The sequence below is a fragment of the Piliocolobus tephrosceles genome, chromosome 13, assembly GCF_002776525.5.
Source record: "Piliocolobus tephrosceles isolate RC106 chromosome 13, ASM277652v3, whole genome shotgun sequence".
In the NCBI taxonomy this organism is placed as follows: Eukaryota; Metazoa; Chordata; class Mammalia; order Primates; family Cercopithecidae; genus Piliocolobus; species Piliocolobus tephrosceles.
The window spans coordinates 43,615,288-43,637,771 of NC_045446.1; the positions used below are offsets into that span (position 1 = coordinate 43,615,288).

Here is a 22,484-nt window from a genome sequence, read left to right on the forward strand (position 1 = left end):
AATGCTCCAATTAAAAGACACAGACTGGTAAATTGGATAAAGAGTCAAGACCCATCAGTGTCCTGTATTCAGGAGACCCATCTCATGTGCAGAGATACACATAGGCTCAAAATAAAAGGATGGAGGAAGATCTACCAAGCAAGTGGAAGACAAAAAAAGCAGGGGTTGCAATCCTAGTCTCTGATAAAACAGACTTTAAACCAACAAAGATCAAAAGAGACAAAGAAGGCCATTACATAAAGGTAAAGGGATCAACTCAACAAGAAGAGCCAACTATCCTAAATATTTATGCACCCAATACAGGAACACCCAATCATAAACCAAGTCCTTAGAGACTTACAAAGAGACTTAGACTCCCACACATAATAATGGGAGACTTTAACACCCCACTGTCAACATTAGACAGATCAACGAGACAGAAAGTTAACAAGGATATCCAGGAATTGAACTCAGCTCTGCACCAAGCAGACCTAATAGACATCTACAGAACTCTCACCCCAAATCAACAGAATATACATTCTTCTCAGCACCACATCACACTTATTCCAAAATTGACCACATAGTTGGAAGTAAAACACTCTTCAGCAAATGTAAAAGAACAGAAATCATAACAAACTGTCTCTCAGACCACAGTGCAATCAAACTAGAACTCAGAATTAAGAAACTCACTCAAAACTGCTCAACTACATGGAAACTGAACAGCCTGCTCCTGAATGACTACTGGGTACATAACAAAAGGAAGACAGAAATGAAGATGTTCTTTGAAACCAATGAGAACAAAGACACAATATACCAGAATCTCTGGGACACATTTAAAGCAGTGTGTAGAGGGAAATTTATAGCACTAAATGCCCACAAGAGAAAGCAGGAAAGATCTAAAATTGACAGTTTAACATCACAATTAAAAGAACTAGAGAAGCAAGGGCAAACACATCCAAAAGCTAGCAGAAGACAAGAAATAACTAAGATCAGAGCAGAACTGAAGGAGATAGAGACACAAAAAACCTTCAAAAAAATCGATGAATCCAGGAGCTGGTTTTTTGAAAAGATCAACAAAATTGATAGACCGCTAGCAAGACTAATAAAGAAGAAAAGAGAAAAGAATCAAATAGACGCAATAAAAGATGATAAAGGGGATATCACCACCGATCCCACAGAAATACAAACTACCAGCAGATAATACTATAAACACCTCTACGCAAATAAACTAGAAAATCTAGAAGAAATGGATAAATTCCTGGACACATACACCCTCCCAAGACTAAACCAGGGAGAAGTTGAATCCCTGAATAGACCAGCAGGCTCTGAAATTGAGGCAATAATTAATAGCCTACCAAGCAAAAAAAGTCCAGGACTAGATGGATTCACAGCCAAATTTTACCAGATGTACAAAGGGGAGCTTGTACCATTCCTTCCAAAACTATTCCAATCAATAGAAAAAGGGGGAATCCTACTTAACTCATTACACGAGGCCAGTATCATCCTGATACCGAAGCCTGACATACACACAACAAAAAAAGAAAATTTTAGACCAACATCCCTGATGAACATCTATGCAAAAATCCTCAATAAAACTGAGTCAAGCGGCACATCAAAAAGCTAATCCACCACGATCAAGTTGGCTTCATCCCTGGGATGCAAGGCTGTTCAAGATATACAAATCAATAAACATAATCCATCATATAAACAGAACCAAAGACAAAAACCACATGATTATCTCAATAGATGAGGAAAAAGTCTTTGACAAAATTCAACAGCCCTTCATACTAAAAACTCTCAATAAACTAGGTATTCATGGGATGTATCTCAAAATAATAAGAGCTATTTATGACAGACCCACAGCCAATATCATACTGAATGCGTAAAAACTGGAAGCATTCCCTTTGAAAACTGACACAAGACAGGGATGCCCTCTCTCACCACTCCTACTCAAGACAGTGTTGGAAGTTTTGACCAGGGCAATCAGGCAGAAGAAAGAAATAAAGGGTATTCAGTTAGGAGAAGAGGAAGTCAAATTGTCCCTGTTTGCAGATGACATGATTGTATATTTAGAAAACTCCATCATCTCAGCCCAAAATCTCCTTAAGATGATAAGCAACTTCAGCAAAGTCTCATGATACAAAATCCATGTGCAAAAATCACAAACATTCCTATACACAATAAACACAGAGCCAAATCATGAGTGAAATCTCATTCACAATTGCTTCAAAGAGAATAAAATACCTAGGAATCCAACTTACAAGGGATGTGAAGGACCTCTTCAAGGAGAACTACAAACTACTACTCAATGAAATAAAAAAGGACACAAACAAATGGCAAGAACATTCCATGCTCATGGATAGGAAGAATCAATATCATGAAAATGGCCCTACTGCCCAAGATAATTTATGGATTCAATGCCATCCCCATCAAGCTACCAATGAGTTTCTTCACAGAATTGGAAAAAACTACTTTAAAGTTTGTATGGAACCAAAAAAGAGCCCACATTGCCAAGACAATCCTAAGCCAAAAGAACAAAGCTGGAGGCATCAGCTACCTGACTTCAAACTATACTACAAGGCTACAGTGACCAAAACAGCATAGTACTGGTAACAAAACAGATATATAGACCAATAGAATAGAATAGAGCCCTTGGGAATAATACCACACATCTACAACCACCTGATCTTTGACAAACCTGAAAAAACAAGAAATGGGGAAAGCATTCCGTATTTAACAAATGGTTCTGGGAAAACTGGTTAGCCATATTTAGAAAGCTGAAACTGGATCCCTTCCTTACACCTTATACAAAAATTAATTCAAGGTGGATTAAAGACTTAAATGTTAGACCTAAAACTATAAAAACCCTAGAAGAAAACCTAGGCAATACCATTCAGGACATAGGCATGGGCAAAGACTTCATGACTAAAACACCAAAAGCAATGGCAACAAAAGCCAAAATTGACAAATTGAATCTAATTAAACTAAAGAGCTTTTGCACAGCAAAAGAAACTACCATCAGAGTGAACAGGTAACCTACAGAATGGGATAGCAATTTTAAAATCTCCCCATCTGACAAAGGGCTAATATCCAGAATCTACAAAGAACTTAAACAAATTTACAAGAAAAAATCAAACAATCCCATCAAAAAGTAGGTGAAGGATATGAACAGACATTTCGCAGAAGAAGACATTTATGCAACCAACAGACACATGAAAAAATGCTCACCATCACTGGTCATCAGAGAATGCAAATCAAAACCACAATGAGATACCATCTCACACCAGCTAGAATGGCAATTATTAAAAAGTCAGGAAACAACAGGTGCTGGAGAGGATGTGGAGAAATAGGAACACTTTTACACTGTTGGTGGAACTGTAAACTAGTTCAACCATTGTGGAATACAATGTAGGAATTCCTCAAGGATCTAGAACTAGAAAATACCATTTGACCCAGCCATCCTATTACTGGGCATGTACCCAAAGGATTATAAATCATGCTGCTATGAAGACACATGCACACGTATGTTTATTGTGGTGTTATTCACAATAGCAAAGACTTGGAACCAACCCAAATGTCCATCAATGATAGACTGGATTAAGAAAATGTGGCACATATACACCATGGAATGCTATGCAGCCATAAAAAAGGACGAGTTCATGTCCTTTGTAGGGAGATGGATGAAGCTGGAAACCATCATTCTGAGCAAACTATCACAAGTACAGAAAACCAAACACCGCATGCTCTCACTCATAGGTGGGAATTGAACAATGAGAACACTTGGACACAGGGTGGGGAACATCACACACCGGGGCCTGTAGTGGGGTGGGGGCAGGGGGGAGGGATAGTATTAGGATATATACTTAATGTAAATGATGAGTATCTAATGTAATGTAATGTTAATGGGTGCAGCACACCAACATGGCACATGTATACCTATGTAACAAACCTGCATGTTGTGCACATGTACCCTAGAACTTAAAGTATAAAAAATAAATAAATAAATAAATAAATAAATAAATAAATATTTTATTGAAATATATATTTTTTTTTCTTTTTCTTGTCTGAGGTGGACTCTCGCTCTGTTGCCCAGACTGGAATGCAGTGGCACTACCTTGGCTCACTGCAACCTCTGCCTCCCAGGTTCAAGCGATTCTCCTGCCTCAGCCTCCAGAGTAGCTGGGACTACAAGCACATGCCACCATGCCCAGCTAATTTCTGTATTTTTAGTAAAGACGGGGTTTCACTATATTGGCCAGGCTGGTCTCAAACTCCTAACCTCATGATCCACCTGCCTCGACCTCCCGAAGTGCTGGGATTACAGGCATGAGCCACTCTACCCGGTCTATTGAAATACATATTATCCAGGTAACATATATTTTGTTTTTTAAGCTCTGTTTTTTTTTTCTAAAAACATTTCTATAATGAAGCTCGCTTTGTCAAGGACTATGTTGACTGATAATAAAAGTACCATTTTATTAAAAAAAAAAAAGTTCAACATCACCAGTTATCAGGGAAATGCAAATTAAAACCACAATGAGATACCACCTAACTCCTACAAGAATGGCCATAATTTAAAAAGTAATAGATGTTGGCATGGATGTGATATAAAAGGGAACACTTTTACACCGCTGGTGAGAATGTAAACCAGTATAATCACTATGGAAAACAGTATGAAGATTCCGTAAAGAACTAAAGTAGAACTACCATTTGATCCAGCAATTCCACTATTGGGTATCTACCCAGAGGAAAAGTCATTATACAAAAAAGAAACTCACACATGCATGTTTATAGCAGCACAATTAGCAACTGCAAAAATATGGAACCAGCCGAAATGCCCATTGACCAATGAGTAGATAAAGAAAATGTGTGGCTGGGCACAGTGGCTCACGCCTGTAATCCCAGCACTTTGGGAGGCCAAGGCAGGCAGATCATGAGGTCAGGAGTTTGGGATCAGCCTGGCCAATACAATGAAACCCCATCTCTACTAAAATACAAAAATTAGCCGGGCATGGTGGTGTGCACCTGTGGTCTCAGCCGCTGGGAAGGCTAAGGCAGAGGAGTCGCTTGAACCCAGGAAGTGGAGGTTGCAGTGAGCAGAGATTGCGCCGCTGCACCCCAGCCTGAGTGACAGAGGGAGACCCCGTCTCAAAAAAAAAAAAAAAAAAAAAAAAAAGAAAATGTGGTATATATATACCATAGAATACTACTCAGCCATAAAGAGGAAAGAAGAAATAATGGCATTCACAGCAACGTGGATGGAGTTGGAGACCGTTATTCTTTCTTTGTTTTTTTTTTTTTTGTTTGTTTTTTTTGAGACAGAGTCTTGGTCTGTTGCCTAGGCTGGAGTGCAGTGGTGCGATCTCCACTCACTGCAACCTTCACCTCCTGAGTTCAAGCAATTCTTCTGCCTCAGTCTCCCAAGTAGCTGGGGCTACAGGTGTGCGCCACCATGCCCTGCTAACTTTTGTATTTTTAGTAGAGACAGGGTTTCACCATGTTAGCTAGGCTGGTCTCAAACTCCTGACCTCAGGTGATCTGCCCACCTCGGCCTCCCGAAGTACTGGGATTACAGGCATGAGCCACCACGCCCAGCCTGGAGACAGTTATTCTAAATGAAGTAACTGTAACTCAGGAGTGGAAAACCAAATACTGTATAACTTATAAGTGGGTGCTATGCTATGAGAATGCAAAGGTAAAGAATAATATAATGGACTTTGGGGACTTGTCGGGAAGGGTAGGAATGGGGTGAGGGATAAAAAAAACTACACATTGGGTACAGTGTACACTGCCCAGGTCATGGGTGCACCAAAATCTCAGAAAGCACCACTAAATAATTTATCCATGTAATCAAAAACCACCTGTTCCCCAAAAACTATTGAAAGAAATTTTAATATTAAATAAATGTCTTTTTCTCACACGATGAATTTATCTAAACTAATCCTTAAAAATACCTTCTACTTTGGACATTATCATTATTATTCAATGTCTGAAGAGGCAACAAATTTCAAGAGATAAAGCAATTTGCCCAAGGTGAATTTGTTCAGATGAAATTGGCCCATATAGCTAAATAGTTTCTAAAGTAATTCTTATAATTTTGCATTCTCTGCAGTCTCTCTCCAACTCTGCTTTCCTTAACATACAATTTGATGGCAGAAGGAGCATGACTGAGAGGATAGATTTTAGTGCAGACGGTAGATGTGGACAGATTTGGAGAATAAACACAGAGTTTATTTGCTCTATGATAATCACAAAGCCATTTAATGATTTTCCAGTAAAAGCTAGTGCAGGTGTTAATTTGCCCCAGAGAGGGATTTGAAAAAACACTCCACTCTCACAGCTAGCTTGAGCTTTTATTTGGCAAGAGCAAAAACACCTATATTTGGGAGACAGTGGTATGCGAATTGAATCACTCGGCTAATTGATTAAATGCAAAGTTATACTACATCACTCCACTCAAAGTGAGGTTGACTAGTAAATGCTCCCAGAGGTAATTAGTGACTAGGCTCATCCAATCAACAGAAAAAACAATTCAGACTTGGGCAACAGTGGATGGCAGGAAATCTGGAAGATCGGCATTAAACAAACCCTTTGGGTAATTCCATCTTACTCAGATATTTCTGAGCATTAACAGCTATAGCTCAAGCCTCAAGCACCGTTTTGTGAAAATGATTACACATGGGCAGTGTTCCTACAAAAAAGAAACCACATATTTAACTCCTATACATCTTCCAAGGTCTGTTCAGGTGCCACCTCCCCCAAAGACCATTTCCCAGGTTATGCAGTAAGAAGAAGTTCCTTTCTTGAACATTCTTAAGACTTTATCCACACTTGACGGCAAGTCAGTTATCTTTTATTCTGAGTTAGGCTGCCAGGGGTCATATTTGCCCTTCTCAACTGTAACCTAGTTGAGGCTGAGATCTTTACCTTATTCATCTAGGTCTTCCACAACATGTAGCTCAAAGCCTAGAATGCAAATAGGTGCTAAATTCCTGAATCTTCCCCTAGAAGCAGCTACATTAGCCTCTGTTCTATCTTGTCACATAAAACAAGCTACTTGAAAGATACTATTTATTCTTCCTTTAGAAACTCTTTTGAAGCAGAACTCCTGAAAGGTAGCACTTTCCTGGCAGAAAAAAAAAAAAAAAGCAACATATTAAAGAATTTGCACTCATGCACATTCTAATTCACTTTTACAAATGAACCACCAATGACACATCCTCCCAACAACTTAACACTAAGACACTGTCAGTCAAGGAGAAGTATAGTTTCAAACTCTCAGATCTTCTCCGAGTACCACTCAAAGCAAAGCAGGTTTTCCAAAATGATTTTTGAAAATCTAATGCTGGTATTTAGGAAGGTTTTCAGCTTAAATATCTGTGCCAGCCTTACCCATAGACACTCATTCTTTTCCCCACACCATCCCTAATTTGTTGCTAAATTTGTTCTAAAGTTGCCTCCTTGTAAGTTTGGCCTAGAAGTTTTTCTATACATAGTGGACTGAAACCTAACTGGATATGTAAACAGACAGTAACATACTCTTATATCAATCATTGAGTTTTAGCCAACCAAAGGCAGCCAACTGTTTAAACAGTATTTAAATACAGCAAATGCCAAGCTGTAAACAATTCAACTATTTCCATACCTCACTTTTGTTTTATGTATACCACTTTCTTTTTTCTGTCTGTAAATCCTCTCCAATCATGTGACAGTACTAGACTTATTCTGGTTGGAGTTGGGGAGTGTGGTTGTTCAATTCACAAATTATTCTTTGCTTAATTAAACTTTGTTAAATGTAATTTTTCTAAAGTTATTATGACAGTGTCAGACGATAAAAAATAAATGGTGAGATGTGGACCAAAAAACATTGAAGAGTATTTTTATTACTTCATAATCAGGCACAAACAAAACATTAGTCCACTCCTTATAACCTATAATAGGTTAAAAAATGGAAAACATTACCAAAGGCTTTCCCTCTTCTAGATAGACATCATTTATTAGGTCCCTTTTGGCATAGTTTAAAATAAATATGGCAATAATGTTAAATATATCCCTCTACAGCAAAAGCAGTGTTAACTGTGAAACCCCGTCTCTACTAAAAAATACAAAAAACTAGCCAGGCGAGGTGGCGGGCGCCTGTAGTTCCAGCTACTCGGGAGGCTGAGGCAGGAGAATGGCGTAAACCCGGGAGGCGGAGCTTGCAGTGAGCAGAGATCCGGCCACTGCACTCCAGCCCGGGCGACAGAGCGAGAGACTCTGTCTCAGAAAAAAAAAAAAAAAAGCAGTGTTAAGAGGAAGGTTTATAGCACTAAAGGCCTACCTCAAACAGTTAGAAAGATCTCACATCACTGGTCTAACAACATACCCAGAGAAAAAAATGACCCCAAAGCTAGTGTTTTTCACCCCTAGAAAAACAAGAAAAAGTTAACCCCAAAGCTAGCCGAAGATAATAAATAACTAAAATAAGAGCAGAACTGAAAGAAATTAAGACTCAAAAGTCCACCCAAAGAATCAATGAAACCAAAAGTTGGTATTTGAAAGGATAAACAAGATCAATAGAGCACTGGCTAGATTAACAAAGAAAAAACAACATTCAAAAAAGCACAATCAGAAACAACAAAGGTGACATTTCAACCAATCCCCCAGAAATACAAAAGATCCTCAGAGACTACTACACACATCTCTATGCACACAAACCAGAAAATCTATCTAGAAATGGATAAATTCCTGGAAACACGTAACTTCCCATGATTGAACCAAGAAGGAATTGAACCCCTGAACAAACCAATATCAAGTTCTGAGATTGAATAAGTAATTTTTAAAAATCCTATCTACCAAAAAAAAGCCCAGGACAGATTGATTCACAGCCAAATTCTACCACATGTACAAAGAAAAGCTGGTACCAATTCCACTGAAACTTCCAAAAAATCAAGGAGGGAGGACTCCTTCCTAACTCATTCTACAAAGCCAGCATCACCCTGTTATCAAAAACAAAGACACAATGAAAAACTAAAACTATAGGCCAATATCCCTACCCTAATGAACATAGACACAAAATTCTTCAACAAAATACTAGAAAACAAAATCCAGTAGCACATCAAAAAGTTAATTCATCACGATCAAGTAGGGATGCCATCAATACACACAAATCAATAAATGTGATTCACCACATAAAGAAAACTAAAACAGAAACCATATGATCATCTAAATAGGCACAGAAAAAGCTTTTGATAAAATCCAACATCTCTTTATGATAAAAACCCTCAAGAAACTAGACATCCAAGGAATGTATCTCAAAATAATAAAAGCCATCTATGCAAACCCACAGCCACCATCATATTGGACAGGCAAAAACTGGGAGCATTCCCTTTGAGAACTGGAACAAGCAGAGATGTTTGCTTTCACCACTCCTATTTAACACAGTACTAGAAGTGCTAGTCAGACCAATTAGGCAAGAGTAAGACATTAAAGGCATCCAAATAGGAAAAGAAAAAGTCAAAATATCCCTCTTCACTGATGATATGATTCTATAGCTAGAAAACCCTGAAGACTACGCCAAAAGGTTCTGGAACTGATAAACGACTTCAGTAAACCTTCAGGATAGAAAATCAATGTACAAAAATCAGTAACATTTTTATATAACAATAATGTTCAAGCTCCGAGCCAAGTCAAGAACACAGTCCCATTTATAATATACACACAAAAAAATAAAATACCTAGAAATACACCTAACAACAGAGGTGAAAGCTCTCTATAAGGAGAACTATAAAACACTGCTAAAAGAAATTATAGATGATACAAACAAATGAAAAAACATTCCATGTTCATGGATTAGAAGAATCACTATCATTAAAATGACCACACAATCCAAAGCAATCTATGGATTCAACACAATTCCTATAAAACTACCAATGTCATTTTTCACAGAATTAATTTAAAAAACCTACACTAAAATATATACGGATCCAAAAAAGAGTTGACATAACCAAAACAATCTTAAGCAGAAAGAGTAAAGCCAGAAACATCACATTATCCCACTTCTGTATTTGCTATTACCAAACTATACTATAAGGCTACATCAACCTACAGTAAACAGCATGCATGGTATTAGTACAAAAACAAGCACATAGACCAATAGAACAGAATAGAAAATCCAGAAATGAAACCATACACCTACAACCATCTGATCTTTACTAAGCGGACAAAGATAAGTGATGGGGAAAGGACTCCCTATTCAGTAAACGGTGCTGGGATAACTGACCTGCCATATACAGAAGAATGAAAATAGACTCCTGTTGTTCATCATATACAAAAATTAACTCAAGATGGATTAAAAATTGAAATGTAAGACCTCAAACTATAAAAATCCCAGAAGAAAACCTAGAAAATGCCATTCTGGACATCAGCCTTGACAAAGAATTTATGGCTAATACATCAAAAGCAATCACAACAAAAACAAAAATTAACAAGTGGGACCTAATTAAAGAGCTTCTGCATAGCAAAATAAAAATTTTTTTTAAAAACTATCAACACAGTAAACATACAGCATACACAATGAGAGAAAATATTTGCAAACTATGCATCCAACAAAGGTCTACGATCCAGAATCCATAAGGAACTTAAACAACTGAACAAGCAAAAACCAAATAATAATATTAAAAAGAGAGCAAAGGACATGAACAGACACTTTTCAAAAGAAGAAAGAAGACAGATAAGCTGCCAATAAGCATATGAAAAAATGCTCCACATCACTCATCATTAGAGAGACGCAAATCCAAACCACAAAGAGATACCATCTCACACCTGTCAGAATGGCTATTACTAAAGAGTCAAAATACAACAGATGTTCGTGAGGCTGCAGAGAAAAGGAAACACTTACACACTGTTGGTGGGAGTGTAATTTAGTGCAACTACTCTGGAAACCAGTTTGGAGATTTCTCAAAGAACTGAAACAGAACTACCATTTGACTCACCAATCCTGTCACTGGGTATATAATATATATGTGTGTGTGTGTGTGTATATATATATATCCAAAAGCAAATAAATCATTCTACCAAAAAACACATGCACTCATATGTTTGTTGTAGCACTATTCACAATAGCAAAGACATGGAATCACTCTAGGTGCCCATCAATGGTGGACTGGATAAAGAAATGTGGTATATATGTATACACCATGGAATATCACACAGCCATTAAAAAAAAATGAAATCGTGTTCTTTGCAGCAACATGGATGCAGCTGGAGGCTATTATTCTAAGCAAATTAATGCAGAAACAGAAAATCAAATACTACATGTTCTTACTTATAAGTCGGAGCTAAATATGGGATAAACATGAACATAAAATGGCAACTACAGACACTGGGGACTACTAGAGGGGGAAGAGATTGATGGGTAAGGGTTGAAAAACCACTGGGTACTATGCTTACTAGCTGGGTAACCAGATCAATTATACACCAAACCTCAGCATCACACAATACGCCCAAGTAACAAATGTGCATATGTACCCTCTGAATCTAAAATAAAACTTGAAATTATTTTTAAAAGCAAAGACAAAACAAAACTTTTTAATTTAAAAAATAAAAAAATGTTATCTCATTATAGCCTCTATAACAAATTCTACTACAAAAACTATAGTTACACAAAGGACTTCTTTAAATTCTCTTACTAAAAGTATACTAAATAAAATAAATAATTTACTTTAAATTGTATACTAATTAAACAGAAGAAAATCTGTACAGTTAATGACACTTCTTGTTACACATTAAAAAATACATCGAGCATTATAGGGATTCAATTATACGAGATTAATAAAACAGACTATGTGGTTAAAACAAATAGTCTGTCTAACTCATTCTTTGACCTATTTAATTTTAGTTAGAGTAGGCCAGGTATGGTGGCTCATGCCTGTAATCCCAGCACTCTGGGAGGCCAAGGTGGGCAGATCAGTTGAGGTCAGGAGTTCGAGACCAGTCTGGCCAACATGGTGAAATCCCGTCTTTACTTAAAATATAAAAAACTAGCTGGGAGTGGTGGTGGGCACTTGTAATCCCAGCTACTCAGGAGGCTGAGGTGGGAGAATCGTTTGAACCCAGGAGGCAGAGGTTGCAGTGAGCAAAGATTGCGCCACTGTACTACAGCCTGGGCGACACAGGAGGACTGTCTCAGGAAAAAAAAAAAAAAAAATTAGTTTAGTTTATAAAGACCCTAACTAAAAAACATACTCCATATTCTTAACATTATCTTCCTAATATTCATAATAGTCTCTCTGGCACACTACATTCTTTCAGAAATTTTAAATGTTTACACATAGCCATTCATAAAATGTCAAATTGTCTTCTACTGAAACTACAAAAACTCAAAAAACAAAAATACATAGTCAAAAAGACACCATAACCTACAAATGACATACTGAGACCAAAAGTTCAAAATAATAACTAAAAATAGCACTAAAGTCCTAGGTTTTGGTCACACTCATCTACATTAATACCTGACCATTATTACATGTTGTATGCCTATATCAAAATATTTCAATACCATATGTAATCATATACTCATAAAAATTAAATAAAAAGAAAAAATCTTACTAAAAGAATTATTAAACAAAATTATGACAGACCTTCTTTTAGACTAAATTCATATACTAGTCCCCAACAGACAAGATCAGATCAAACCAAAATAAAGTCACTCAAATTAAATATAACATAATCAAACTAAAAATTAAAAAAAAAAAAGTGAGAGATATCCCAAAAGAGACTAGGTGTTTTTTTCTCTCCTGCAAACAAGAGATTCCAACATAAAAGGGACCCCTCTACTCTAACCTCTATGTAAAAAACCAAACAAACAAACAAAAAAAACTGAAGTCCCTATAACCACATGTTCCACTATTTCCCAGTGATATTAGAGACCAACTAAATATATTTACAATAATGACAGAGTCACTTCAATGCCTAGAGTTTTGGTGAGCTTCTCAATTTGGAGAGGGCACTGAAAGGGGAGAATTGTTAAATTTAGCCTAAAGCTCCCTCCTTGTAAATTCCACCCGAAAGTTTCTCCATACACAGTGAACTGTAACCTAACTGGGTGTGTAAACAGACTGTAACCTACTCATATTGATCACCAAGTTTCAGCCACAGTGGTCAAATGTTCGAACAAGGCAAATGCCAAGCTATAACAAATTCAGCTGTTTCTGTACCACACTTCCTTCCATTTTTTGTACATACTTTCCTTTTTCTGTCCATAAATCCTCTCCAACCACGCAGCAGTGAGAATCTCTCTGAACCTATTCTGGTTCCGGGGACTGCCTGATTCACGAATCATTCTTTGCTCAGTTAAATTCTGTTAAATTTAATTTGTCTAAAGTTTTTCTTTTAACACTCTAAAAAAAATTTATTTCAAGCAAGAAGAAAATAAAAATCTTACTTACTCAATTCTTTGCGCTCTACAAAGACAGCAGTAACAAAGATAACTCAAAAGCTGGCTAGCTCCAAAATAAATCCTACCAGGCTTTGGAATTGGTACTGTAGAAATGTTCCCAGTTAAGTGAGGTTTCTATTTAAATGTATCGATATTATTAATAGGCTAGCATTGAAATGAAGGTTTTCATTCTCTTAACACACAATTCACAGCTGGACATCAGATGGTGAAATATGAGGAGAAATAAAAATAAATGAAGGAAAGAATAATGAACTGGTTTTTTACTCTTTGTACTTTTGAAAGTGCTTTCCCATATATAGTCATCGAATTCTCATCAGTCTCTTGATTCGTCCCATTTCCAGACAAGGAAACTGAGGCTTGAAAACATTAAGAGACGTATCCACGGACACCCTTAAATACTGCCTCAATATGCTTCCATTTACTCATTGATAAAAGGGAGTAACAATAGTATCTATTTTATATCAGTGTAGTGAGGATGAAATAAATTAAAACAAAAAAATGCTGATTTTAATCTTCTGCCCTTCCCCCAATCTTCTGCTTTTTCCACTATCCTAATCTACCTCTGGGTTAAAATCTGACATCAATAACACATAAGGCAGATGCTACACATGAGGGGAAAAAAGCCAAAGCTATACCCTATTACTTTAAAATGTATAGACTCAAGTTTAATGAGAGCTCACCATCAAGTACTGTTCAAGCACTTTATATGTATGATTTCACCCTCACTACAACCACATACAGTAGGTATTACTATTACCTCCACTATATCAATGAGTAAATGGAAATACTTTGAGATAGAGAGCTTAAGTAGCTTGATAGTTGCTATCATACATTAACCTTAAAACAAAGGGTTTTTGAAGCCTGCCTATATTAACAGAGCTGTGGTGAAACAGTAAAATTTCTGAGCATCTCCAGATCTGTACCATCTAATATGGTAACCCCTAGCCACATAAAGCAATTGAGCACATGAAATATAGCTACTGTGGCTGAGCAAATGAATTTTCAATTTTGCATAATTTTAATTAATTTTAATTTAGATTTATAGTGAATATTTGATGAAACTACAGTTTTCAAGACACTAGCCATCAGTCAGTGAAGGGCAGTGATCCTTCAGAGATGGGATACAAAAGAGATGAGCCCTATAATTACCACAGCTCACTGCTCTGAGGGAGTTTCCAGGCTGTAGCATAGGAAGGCAGAACTCAGGCAATCTCCTTGAGTTGAGGAGAGAAAGCTGAGAGTCTGGGGAGACCAAGGCACCTAGATTTCACAGGACAGTCTTCACGAGAGAAGACAACATCACAAAGACAGAAACACAGATCTATCCAAAATCAGTACTCAGCTGAGTACTAACTTGCGCATGCACGTGAGAAAATTACCCAAGGACAGGAAAGACCCACCCAAAAGGCAGCAGTAACCAGCATACACAAGGGCCAGAATAGTACCTATTCCCACCAGTCAAACTGGAAAATTCCATGACTTATGAGTCATTGGGTAGAGTACACTGAAGGATCTTGCCTCAGTGATGGTAAATAATTAGTTCTACCCTAGCTATTAGCACTAGCACTTCTCTGGGCCCATCTAACAAACCTTTAAAGTAGAACCTAAAAGAATTGAATTGTTTCCCAGTAACTATAACAAAACTCAAAAGTATTTTTAAGGATACACAAAAACTCAGTGCCAAAGAAGATACAATTCACAATGACTGGCCGTTAAATCAAAAATTAAGAGGCATGCAAGGAAGAATAACGAAGAGAAAAATCAATCAATCAAAATTGGCCCCACACTGATACAATTATTAGAATTTTCAACAACATTAAAACAGTTATTACAACTGTATTTCATATATTCAAAGAGTTAGGTAGAGACATGCAAGATTTTGTACACAAACTGAACTTACAGAGTTAAAACTACAATATATGAGGTAAAAAACATGCTGAGTGATATTAATGGCAGATAATATAGAAGTTTAGTAACCTTGAAGGCATAACAATGGAAATGATCAAAAATTATAGAGAGAGAAAAAGGAATAATGTTTTAAAATTTTTTAATTTTTACATCTTTTTAAAATAATTTTTGTTTTATATTTTGTAGAGATGGGGTCACACTGTGTTGCCTTGGCTGGTCTTGAATTCCTGGGCTCAAGAAATCCTCCTGCCTCAACCTCCCAAAGTGTTGGGATTATGGGTGTGAGCCACGGTACCTGGCCTAAGTAAATATTTTAAATAAATGTAACATCAATTAGTTATGGAACAACTTCAAGCAGTCAAATATATACATGTAACTGTAGTCCCTATAGAAGAAAAAAAGAAGGAACAGAAAAAATATTTGAAGACATAATGGTCAAATTTTGCCCAAGTTCAATAGATCTCATATGCAAGAAACATGACAAAAAACACACCAGGGACATCGTAATAAAATTGCTCAAAATCAGTGATAAAGTCTTAAAAGCAGGGAAAAATAATTGTCTCCAGAAAACAAAAATGTGGTAACAACAGACTTCTTTTTACAAAAATATATAAGTGAAAAGGCATTTTTAAAGAATGGGGACAAAAACCTGTTGACCCAGAATGTTACACTTAGCAAAGATATATTTCAAAAATAAAAAATAAAGACTTTTGCAGACATACAAAATCTAAAAGAATTTATCACCAGCAGCCCTGCACTATAAGAAATATTAGTGAAGAAAGAAATGTTAAATGTTAAAGAAAGTCCTTCAGGCACGATGAAAATAATATCAGGTGGAAATATAAAGTTACACAAGAGAATGAAGAACACAGAAAACGAACTGCAAGAGTACAGACACAGATGGGAAAAATAGACACTGGGGACTACTTCGGGTGGGAGAGTGGGAGGGAGTTTGTGGGCTGAAACACTACCTATAGGGAATTATGCTCACCACCTGGGTGATGGGATCGTTTGTATACCAAACCTCAGCAACACGTAATATACCCATATAACAAATCTGGACAGGTACCCCCTGAACCTAAAACAAAACTTGGGGAAAAAAAGAAACTACATGAGTTAAACGTATAATTGATTTTATTATCTAAATCTGTTTAAAAGATAATTGACTCATTAAATAAAAAATAACAATGTAGTCTGGAGTTTATAAACTAAATAGCAAAACAAAGAGTTATAGCTAATAAGCCAACAAAGATAAAACAAAATTGTAAAAAATATTCAATTAATCCGAAAGAAGACATAAAGAGGGGAAAGGGAACAAAGAATACATGGAACAGGTAGGAAACAAATAACAAGAAGCTAAATTTAAATACAATCATGTCAATAATCACATTAAATGTAAATAGTCTAAATACCCTGATGAAAAAACACAAATTTTTTTTTTGGTTTAAAAAAAAGTTAAGCCCCCAACTATACACTGCCTGTAAGAAAAGCACTTTATATGCTGCAATATGTATAAATCTCAAAATACCCATAATGAGTAAAAGAATCAAGACCAAAAAAGCACATATTGTATGATTCTATTTATATAAAATTCTAGAAAATGCAAATTAGTGTATAGTGACAGAAAGCAGATCAATAGTTGCCTAGAAGTGGAGGTTGGGAGAGGTAGGTGGCAGCAATTAGATAAGAAAAAAGATAAACTTTTTGGGTGATAAGTATGTTCATTTTTCTTGATTGTGATGATAGTTGCACAGGTATATTTGTATATTAAAATTACCAAGTTGTATATTTTGAATACACACAGTTTATTATAGTGTAATTATACCTCAATAAACCTGTTGAATTTTTTAATCTAATAATTCTGTACAGAATAATCTGATGAATCTACTTTTTTAACTATAAATTTTATGAAATCAAAATACATATCAGTTACTACAGATTAAAAATTTAGCATGCAAATCGGAATGTGTTTTAAGCGTAAAATACCAATTAATTTTGAAGACTTTTTTTTTTAAAAAGTAAAATATTTTATTAATATATTTTTGTGTTGACCATATGTCTAAATAATATTTTTTATATATTGGGTTAAATAAAATATATAATTAATTTTACCACTTTCTTTTTACTTTTTTAATGTGGCTCTTACAGATTTTAAAATTAAAGATGGAGCTCACAATACATTTTGATTGAACAGTACTGCACTAGAAAAAGGAAGATTTAATTGTAGTACTCAGGAAACATCATTATGTTCATATTTATGGCCAATAATGCTTAGCCATTCTATGATAGAATAATGAGCCCCAAAAGATATTCATATTTTAATCCCCAGAACCTGTAACTATGTCATCTTATACAGCAAAAAAAGATTTTGCAGATGTGATTAAATTATGAATCTTGAGAATACTTAGATTAGCTGGGTGGTTCCAACATAATCACAAGAGTTCTTATAAGGGAAAATGGAAGGCAGAAGGTCAGTATCAGAGAAGACAATATTGCGACAGAATCAGAGAGAAGGAAATGTGACAGCAGAAGTCGACCTTGGACTGATGCAGCCATGAGTCAAGGAATGTGGCAACTTCTGGAAGCTGCAACAGGAAATGAACTGAATGAATATTCAGTAGAGCTTCCAGAAAGAACACAGCTCTACTTAACACCTTAGTTTTAAACCCATCTCTTTTTGAATTTATAAACTCTAGAAGTATAATAAATTTATTTTAAGTCACAACATTTATAGTAATTTGTTACAACACCAGTAAGAAACCAATGCAAACTTTAGGTAACTGGAAGTGGGGTGCTGTTGTAACAAATACCTAAAAATGTGGAAGAGGCTTTGGCATTGGGTAATAGGGTAGAGCCTGGAAAATTTTTAAGGAGCATGGTAGAAAAGGCCAATTGCCTTCAACAGGGAGTTAAAAATAAATATAGATGTTAAAAGTGGTCCCAGTGAAGGCTTAAAAGGAAATAAGGGACATATTACTGAATGAATACCCAAAGATGGGGGATCCTTGTTACCTGATGCCAGAAAGCTTATCTGCATTTTGTCCTGTAGTTATGTGGAAAGTAAAATAAACTTGGATATTTAGGTGAGGAGATTTCCAAGCAAAGTGTTGAAAGTACAGTCTGATTTCTTCTTGCTGTTTATGGCAAAATGTGAGAGAAAAGTGAGGGATTGAGAGAAGAGCTGTTAAGCAAAAAGGAGTCAGGACTTGATAATTCAGGGAGTTCTCAGCCTATCCAGATTGCAAAAGACAATAAAAGGAGATACACTATCAGGAAAGCCTGCTCTAGAGCCAACTTGTGGCTAAACAACTTTTTGATAGTGCCTTGGAAGGATCAAAAGGTCAAAATATTCAATCACCTAGAGGCTTCTTTGTAGAGATCAGTATGTGAGTCATGGATACCCTTCAGTCATCTCAGAAGTAGTCAGGAATAGAGACAGCATTATCTAGGACAGATCCGTGGATAAGCTGCTTGTCTAGTGGACAGGAGACCTTCAAGTTTCTTGACAATATTATACCAACAGAAACCCTGCCAATTTGTACTGAAGAAGACTGAGAGAGGACACAATGAAAGATGTCTGACAAACCCCCAAAACTTTATAGGCAGGAAACAAGCTGATAAAACTACTCAGCTGCAAACAAATGCTATTATTCACGAAAAACGAACAATGTCTCAGAGGAATGAGCCACAAGCCAGAAGACAGAGCCAAAACCAAAGAGGATTATTTCTAAGACTTGAACTCAATGGAGTTTGCACTGCTGAATTTCACAAGTGTCTGGGACCAGTGACTCCTTTCTTCTTTCCATTTCCTTCCTTTGGAACAGAAATATCTACAACTGGTATGTTATGTCTGTCCTACCATTGTATTTTGGAAGCAGATTACCTGTTTTTCAGTTTCACAGGACCACAATAGAGAGAAATTTTTTCCCCAAAATGGATTATACCCACTGTCTCTCCCATATCTGATTTAGATTACTTAATAAAAGGTAGAATTTTTCAGCTAAGATTAGGGGAGATTTCAATCTTTGAGTTGCTGCTATGATGGATTAAGACTTTTTGAGATACTCGGATGGGGTGAATGTATTTTGCATGTGGGACAGACATGAATCTTCTGGATCTAGAGGGCAGACTTTGTGGTAAACAAAATAATGGCTCCCCAAAAATGTCCAGGTGTTAATTGACAGAATCTATGATTATGTTACCTTACATGACAGAAGGGATTTGCAGATGTGATTAAGTTACTGGTCTTGAGATGGGGGAGATTATCCTGAATTTTCTAGGTGAGCCCAATATAATCACAGGGGATATAAGAGAAAGGCCTTCTCTGTCAAAGTTCCATAAAGAAGTTACTCTTCCCCTTGAAGAAGCTGAAAATCCCTCCCAGTTGTTGTAGTTGGACAGACATCACAGAGACAGGTGCCAAAACAGAGAATACACAGATTAGAGAGTAGAGTCTCAGCCCAGGGGACCTACACTTGTGAAATGAATGAATAGTAATGACTAAAGCAAGCAGTAAGCTTTTTTATAAGGTACATAGTCCAAAAGAAATTTTAATTCCATTCAAAATGTTTATTAATCACCTACTATGCTTCATGCACAATAGTTGGCCCTGAGGATCTAGGAGTATCTAGATCTGCAGGACTCCTGCCTTCTTCAAGCTTACAGACCAGTCAGGTTTCCATAGCAACTTTGTTTACAAAGTGTCAGCAGCCTTGCTCAGGTCAAGAAAGGTATGGACTCTCAACAGTGACTGGGCAGATCTCGCACAATGCAGAAACAAAGTAATTCAGTCTACTCTTTTAACCATACCCAGCTTACATACTTCACCAGTTCATTAGCAAGGAGCAAGTGAAAATTAGTATGTCCATAGTCTTGTCATATATTACCTAATAACTGTAGATTTGCTATATATCATTAACATCTTAAGTTATCTGCACTGTAAATACGTAAATCTCATTCTATTATGTTGGTTCAGCCATGCTAAAATAATCCTTTTATTATCATCATAAAAGGCTCAGTTAAAAGAACCCTACCAGACATTTTCATAAAGGAATATCCAGGCTGCCTTACTATGGTATCTGGTCAGTTCATTTCCCGGTTTAAACCTCTACAAAGGCCCCACTTATCTGAGAGTAAAGCACAAAGCCATTAACTGGCCTACAGGCAAGGGTAATACTTAAAACAGGTAACAAAAAGTACATGGCGTCCCACCTATCAAAATGGACACCAGCCATAAATCATCAGTACACCCAAACCCACACACATCAGCAGAATATCAGCTCTGCCAACAGGGTCCCCTGTAACCTAGTCCCTGTCTACCCCTCCAGACGTTCACCACCCTTGCACCATGCTTTTGCCTTACCTTTACACATACTATTTCCTCTATTCAGAATGCTCTGAGACCCCACCCCTTCTTATACCAGGCTTTCTATCCATTTTTTAAGTATCTGTTGACATATCACTTTGCTGATTTGAATATTTGTGTCCCACCAAAATTCATATTTAAACTTAATCTCCAGTGCATTAGTATTAAGAGGTGGGGCCTTTAGGCAGTGATTAAATTATGAGGTCTTTGCCCTCGTGAATGGATTAGTGTCTTTAGAAAGGAAACTAGCTGTGGCCGGGCGCGGTGGCTCAAGCCTGTAGTCCCAGCACTTTGGGAGGCTGAGACGGGCGGATCACAAGGTCAGGAGATGGAGACCATCCTGGGTAACACAGTGAAACCCCGTCTCTACTAAAAAATACAAAAAACTAGCCGGGCGAGGTGGCAGGTGCCTGCAGTCCCAGCTACTCGGGAGGCTGAGGCAGGGAGGCGGAGCTTGCAGTGAGCTGAGATCCGGCTACAGCACTCCAGCCTGGGCCACAGAGCGAGACTCCGTCTCAAAAAAAAAAAAAAAGAAAAGAAAAGAAAGGAAACTAGCTAGTTATTTTTCTGCCTTTCCATCCCTTCCACCATATGAGGACACAGCATTCCACAGGACACAGTAACAAGACATCATCTTGGAAGCAGACAGAGCCTGCCCCCACTAGGTACCAAATCTGCTGATGCCTTATTCTTATTCTTGGATTTCACAGCCTCCAAAATTGTGAGAAACACCATGCTTCTAAGAACCACACCATGTTTTCTCTATAAATGCTTGCTGAATGATTTAATGAATTGTAGTCCAGCTTATAGTGGGCAGAACTGAGTAAGTTCTACCTCAAGGAGAATGCAGCCATAAGTTTCCATCTGTCCTTATGGCCTATCCACTAGATGAAAGATGTAAATATAGGTATAGGTATAAGTACAGGCAAAGGTATTGATAACAGCTAGAGAAATATCCTGTAACAATAATATGGCTGGTCAATGACTTTCCAGTATTTTATAAATTCATTCCACTTTAGATCCTCACCAAAATCAAGGAAATACTTCACTGCCAAACCAAATATTTCACCACCATGATCTCTAATGCCTCCCTCCTGCCCTCAGAATAATATCCCCTGCATATCTAAGCACTCAGGACAGCAACACAAGAGAAATAGCAAAGGCGATCTCCAAACACACACCAGATGAGCACCCCCCAGGCAGACCCTCCTCCCCAACCTCTGTCATCATGCAGGAAAGGAGGTGCCTTTACCTTGAAATAAAAATGCTTTGCTGGCATTGTGCATTCCAGACACCTGAGCCACTCCAAGGGTGGTGTTCACAAGGTCAAGCTCGGTGATGATATCCATCTGAAGGTCAGGGTCCATCCCAAAGCCCACCACTGTAAAGGAACAAAGAGTTGTTTGGGCTTAAAATGCAGACTGTTAGTAGCATTACAGAGCAGAGGTTACAGAGTCAGGGAGTGGCAGGGAATACAAGAAAGCCAATGATGAGTGCTTGGAGAGTCTTTGTCTATGGAGGGAAAAGAAAAGCAAATGTTTGCTCCCTTACCCCGCTAATACTGTAGTTTCTTTGTTCCTTCCCCCAATCCTACCCCACATTATAGATTGATAATTTCTTATCCAAAACTCCTGAGGTTAAATATTCAGAATTCAGAAGGTGCCATATGTTAGAAAGGTAATATGGCCTATATACTACATTTTATGTAACATTTTTAGCAAAATCTAACTCAGCACCCCATAATCAAATACAGTATTTCTGAAGCAAAAAAGTATGACATACTTCTCTAATTGG

General features: G+C 37.1%; 1 protein-coding gene across 1 annotated transcript in view; it reads right to left on the bottom strand.

Moving 5' to 3' along the window:
• NELL1 (neural EGFL like 1) overlaps nucleotides 1–22,484 on the bottom strand; it is a 956,032-nt gene that overhangs the window by 925,503 nt on the left and 8,045 nt on the right. Inside the window, exon 3 of the mRNA XM_026454011.1 lies at nucleotides 21,943–22,071. Within this exon, the coding sequence (XP_026309796.1) occupies nucleotides 21,943–22,071 (129 nt within the window). The remainder of the gene's footprint in view (nucleotides 1–21,942; nucleotides 22,072–22,484) is intronic.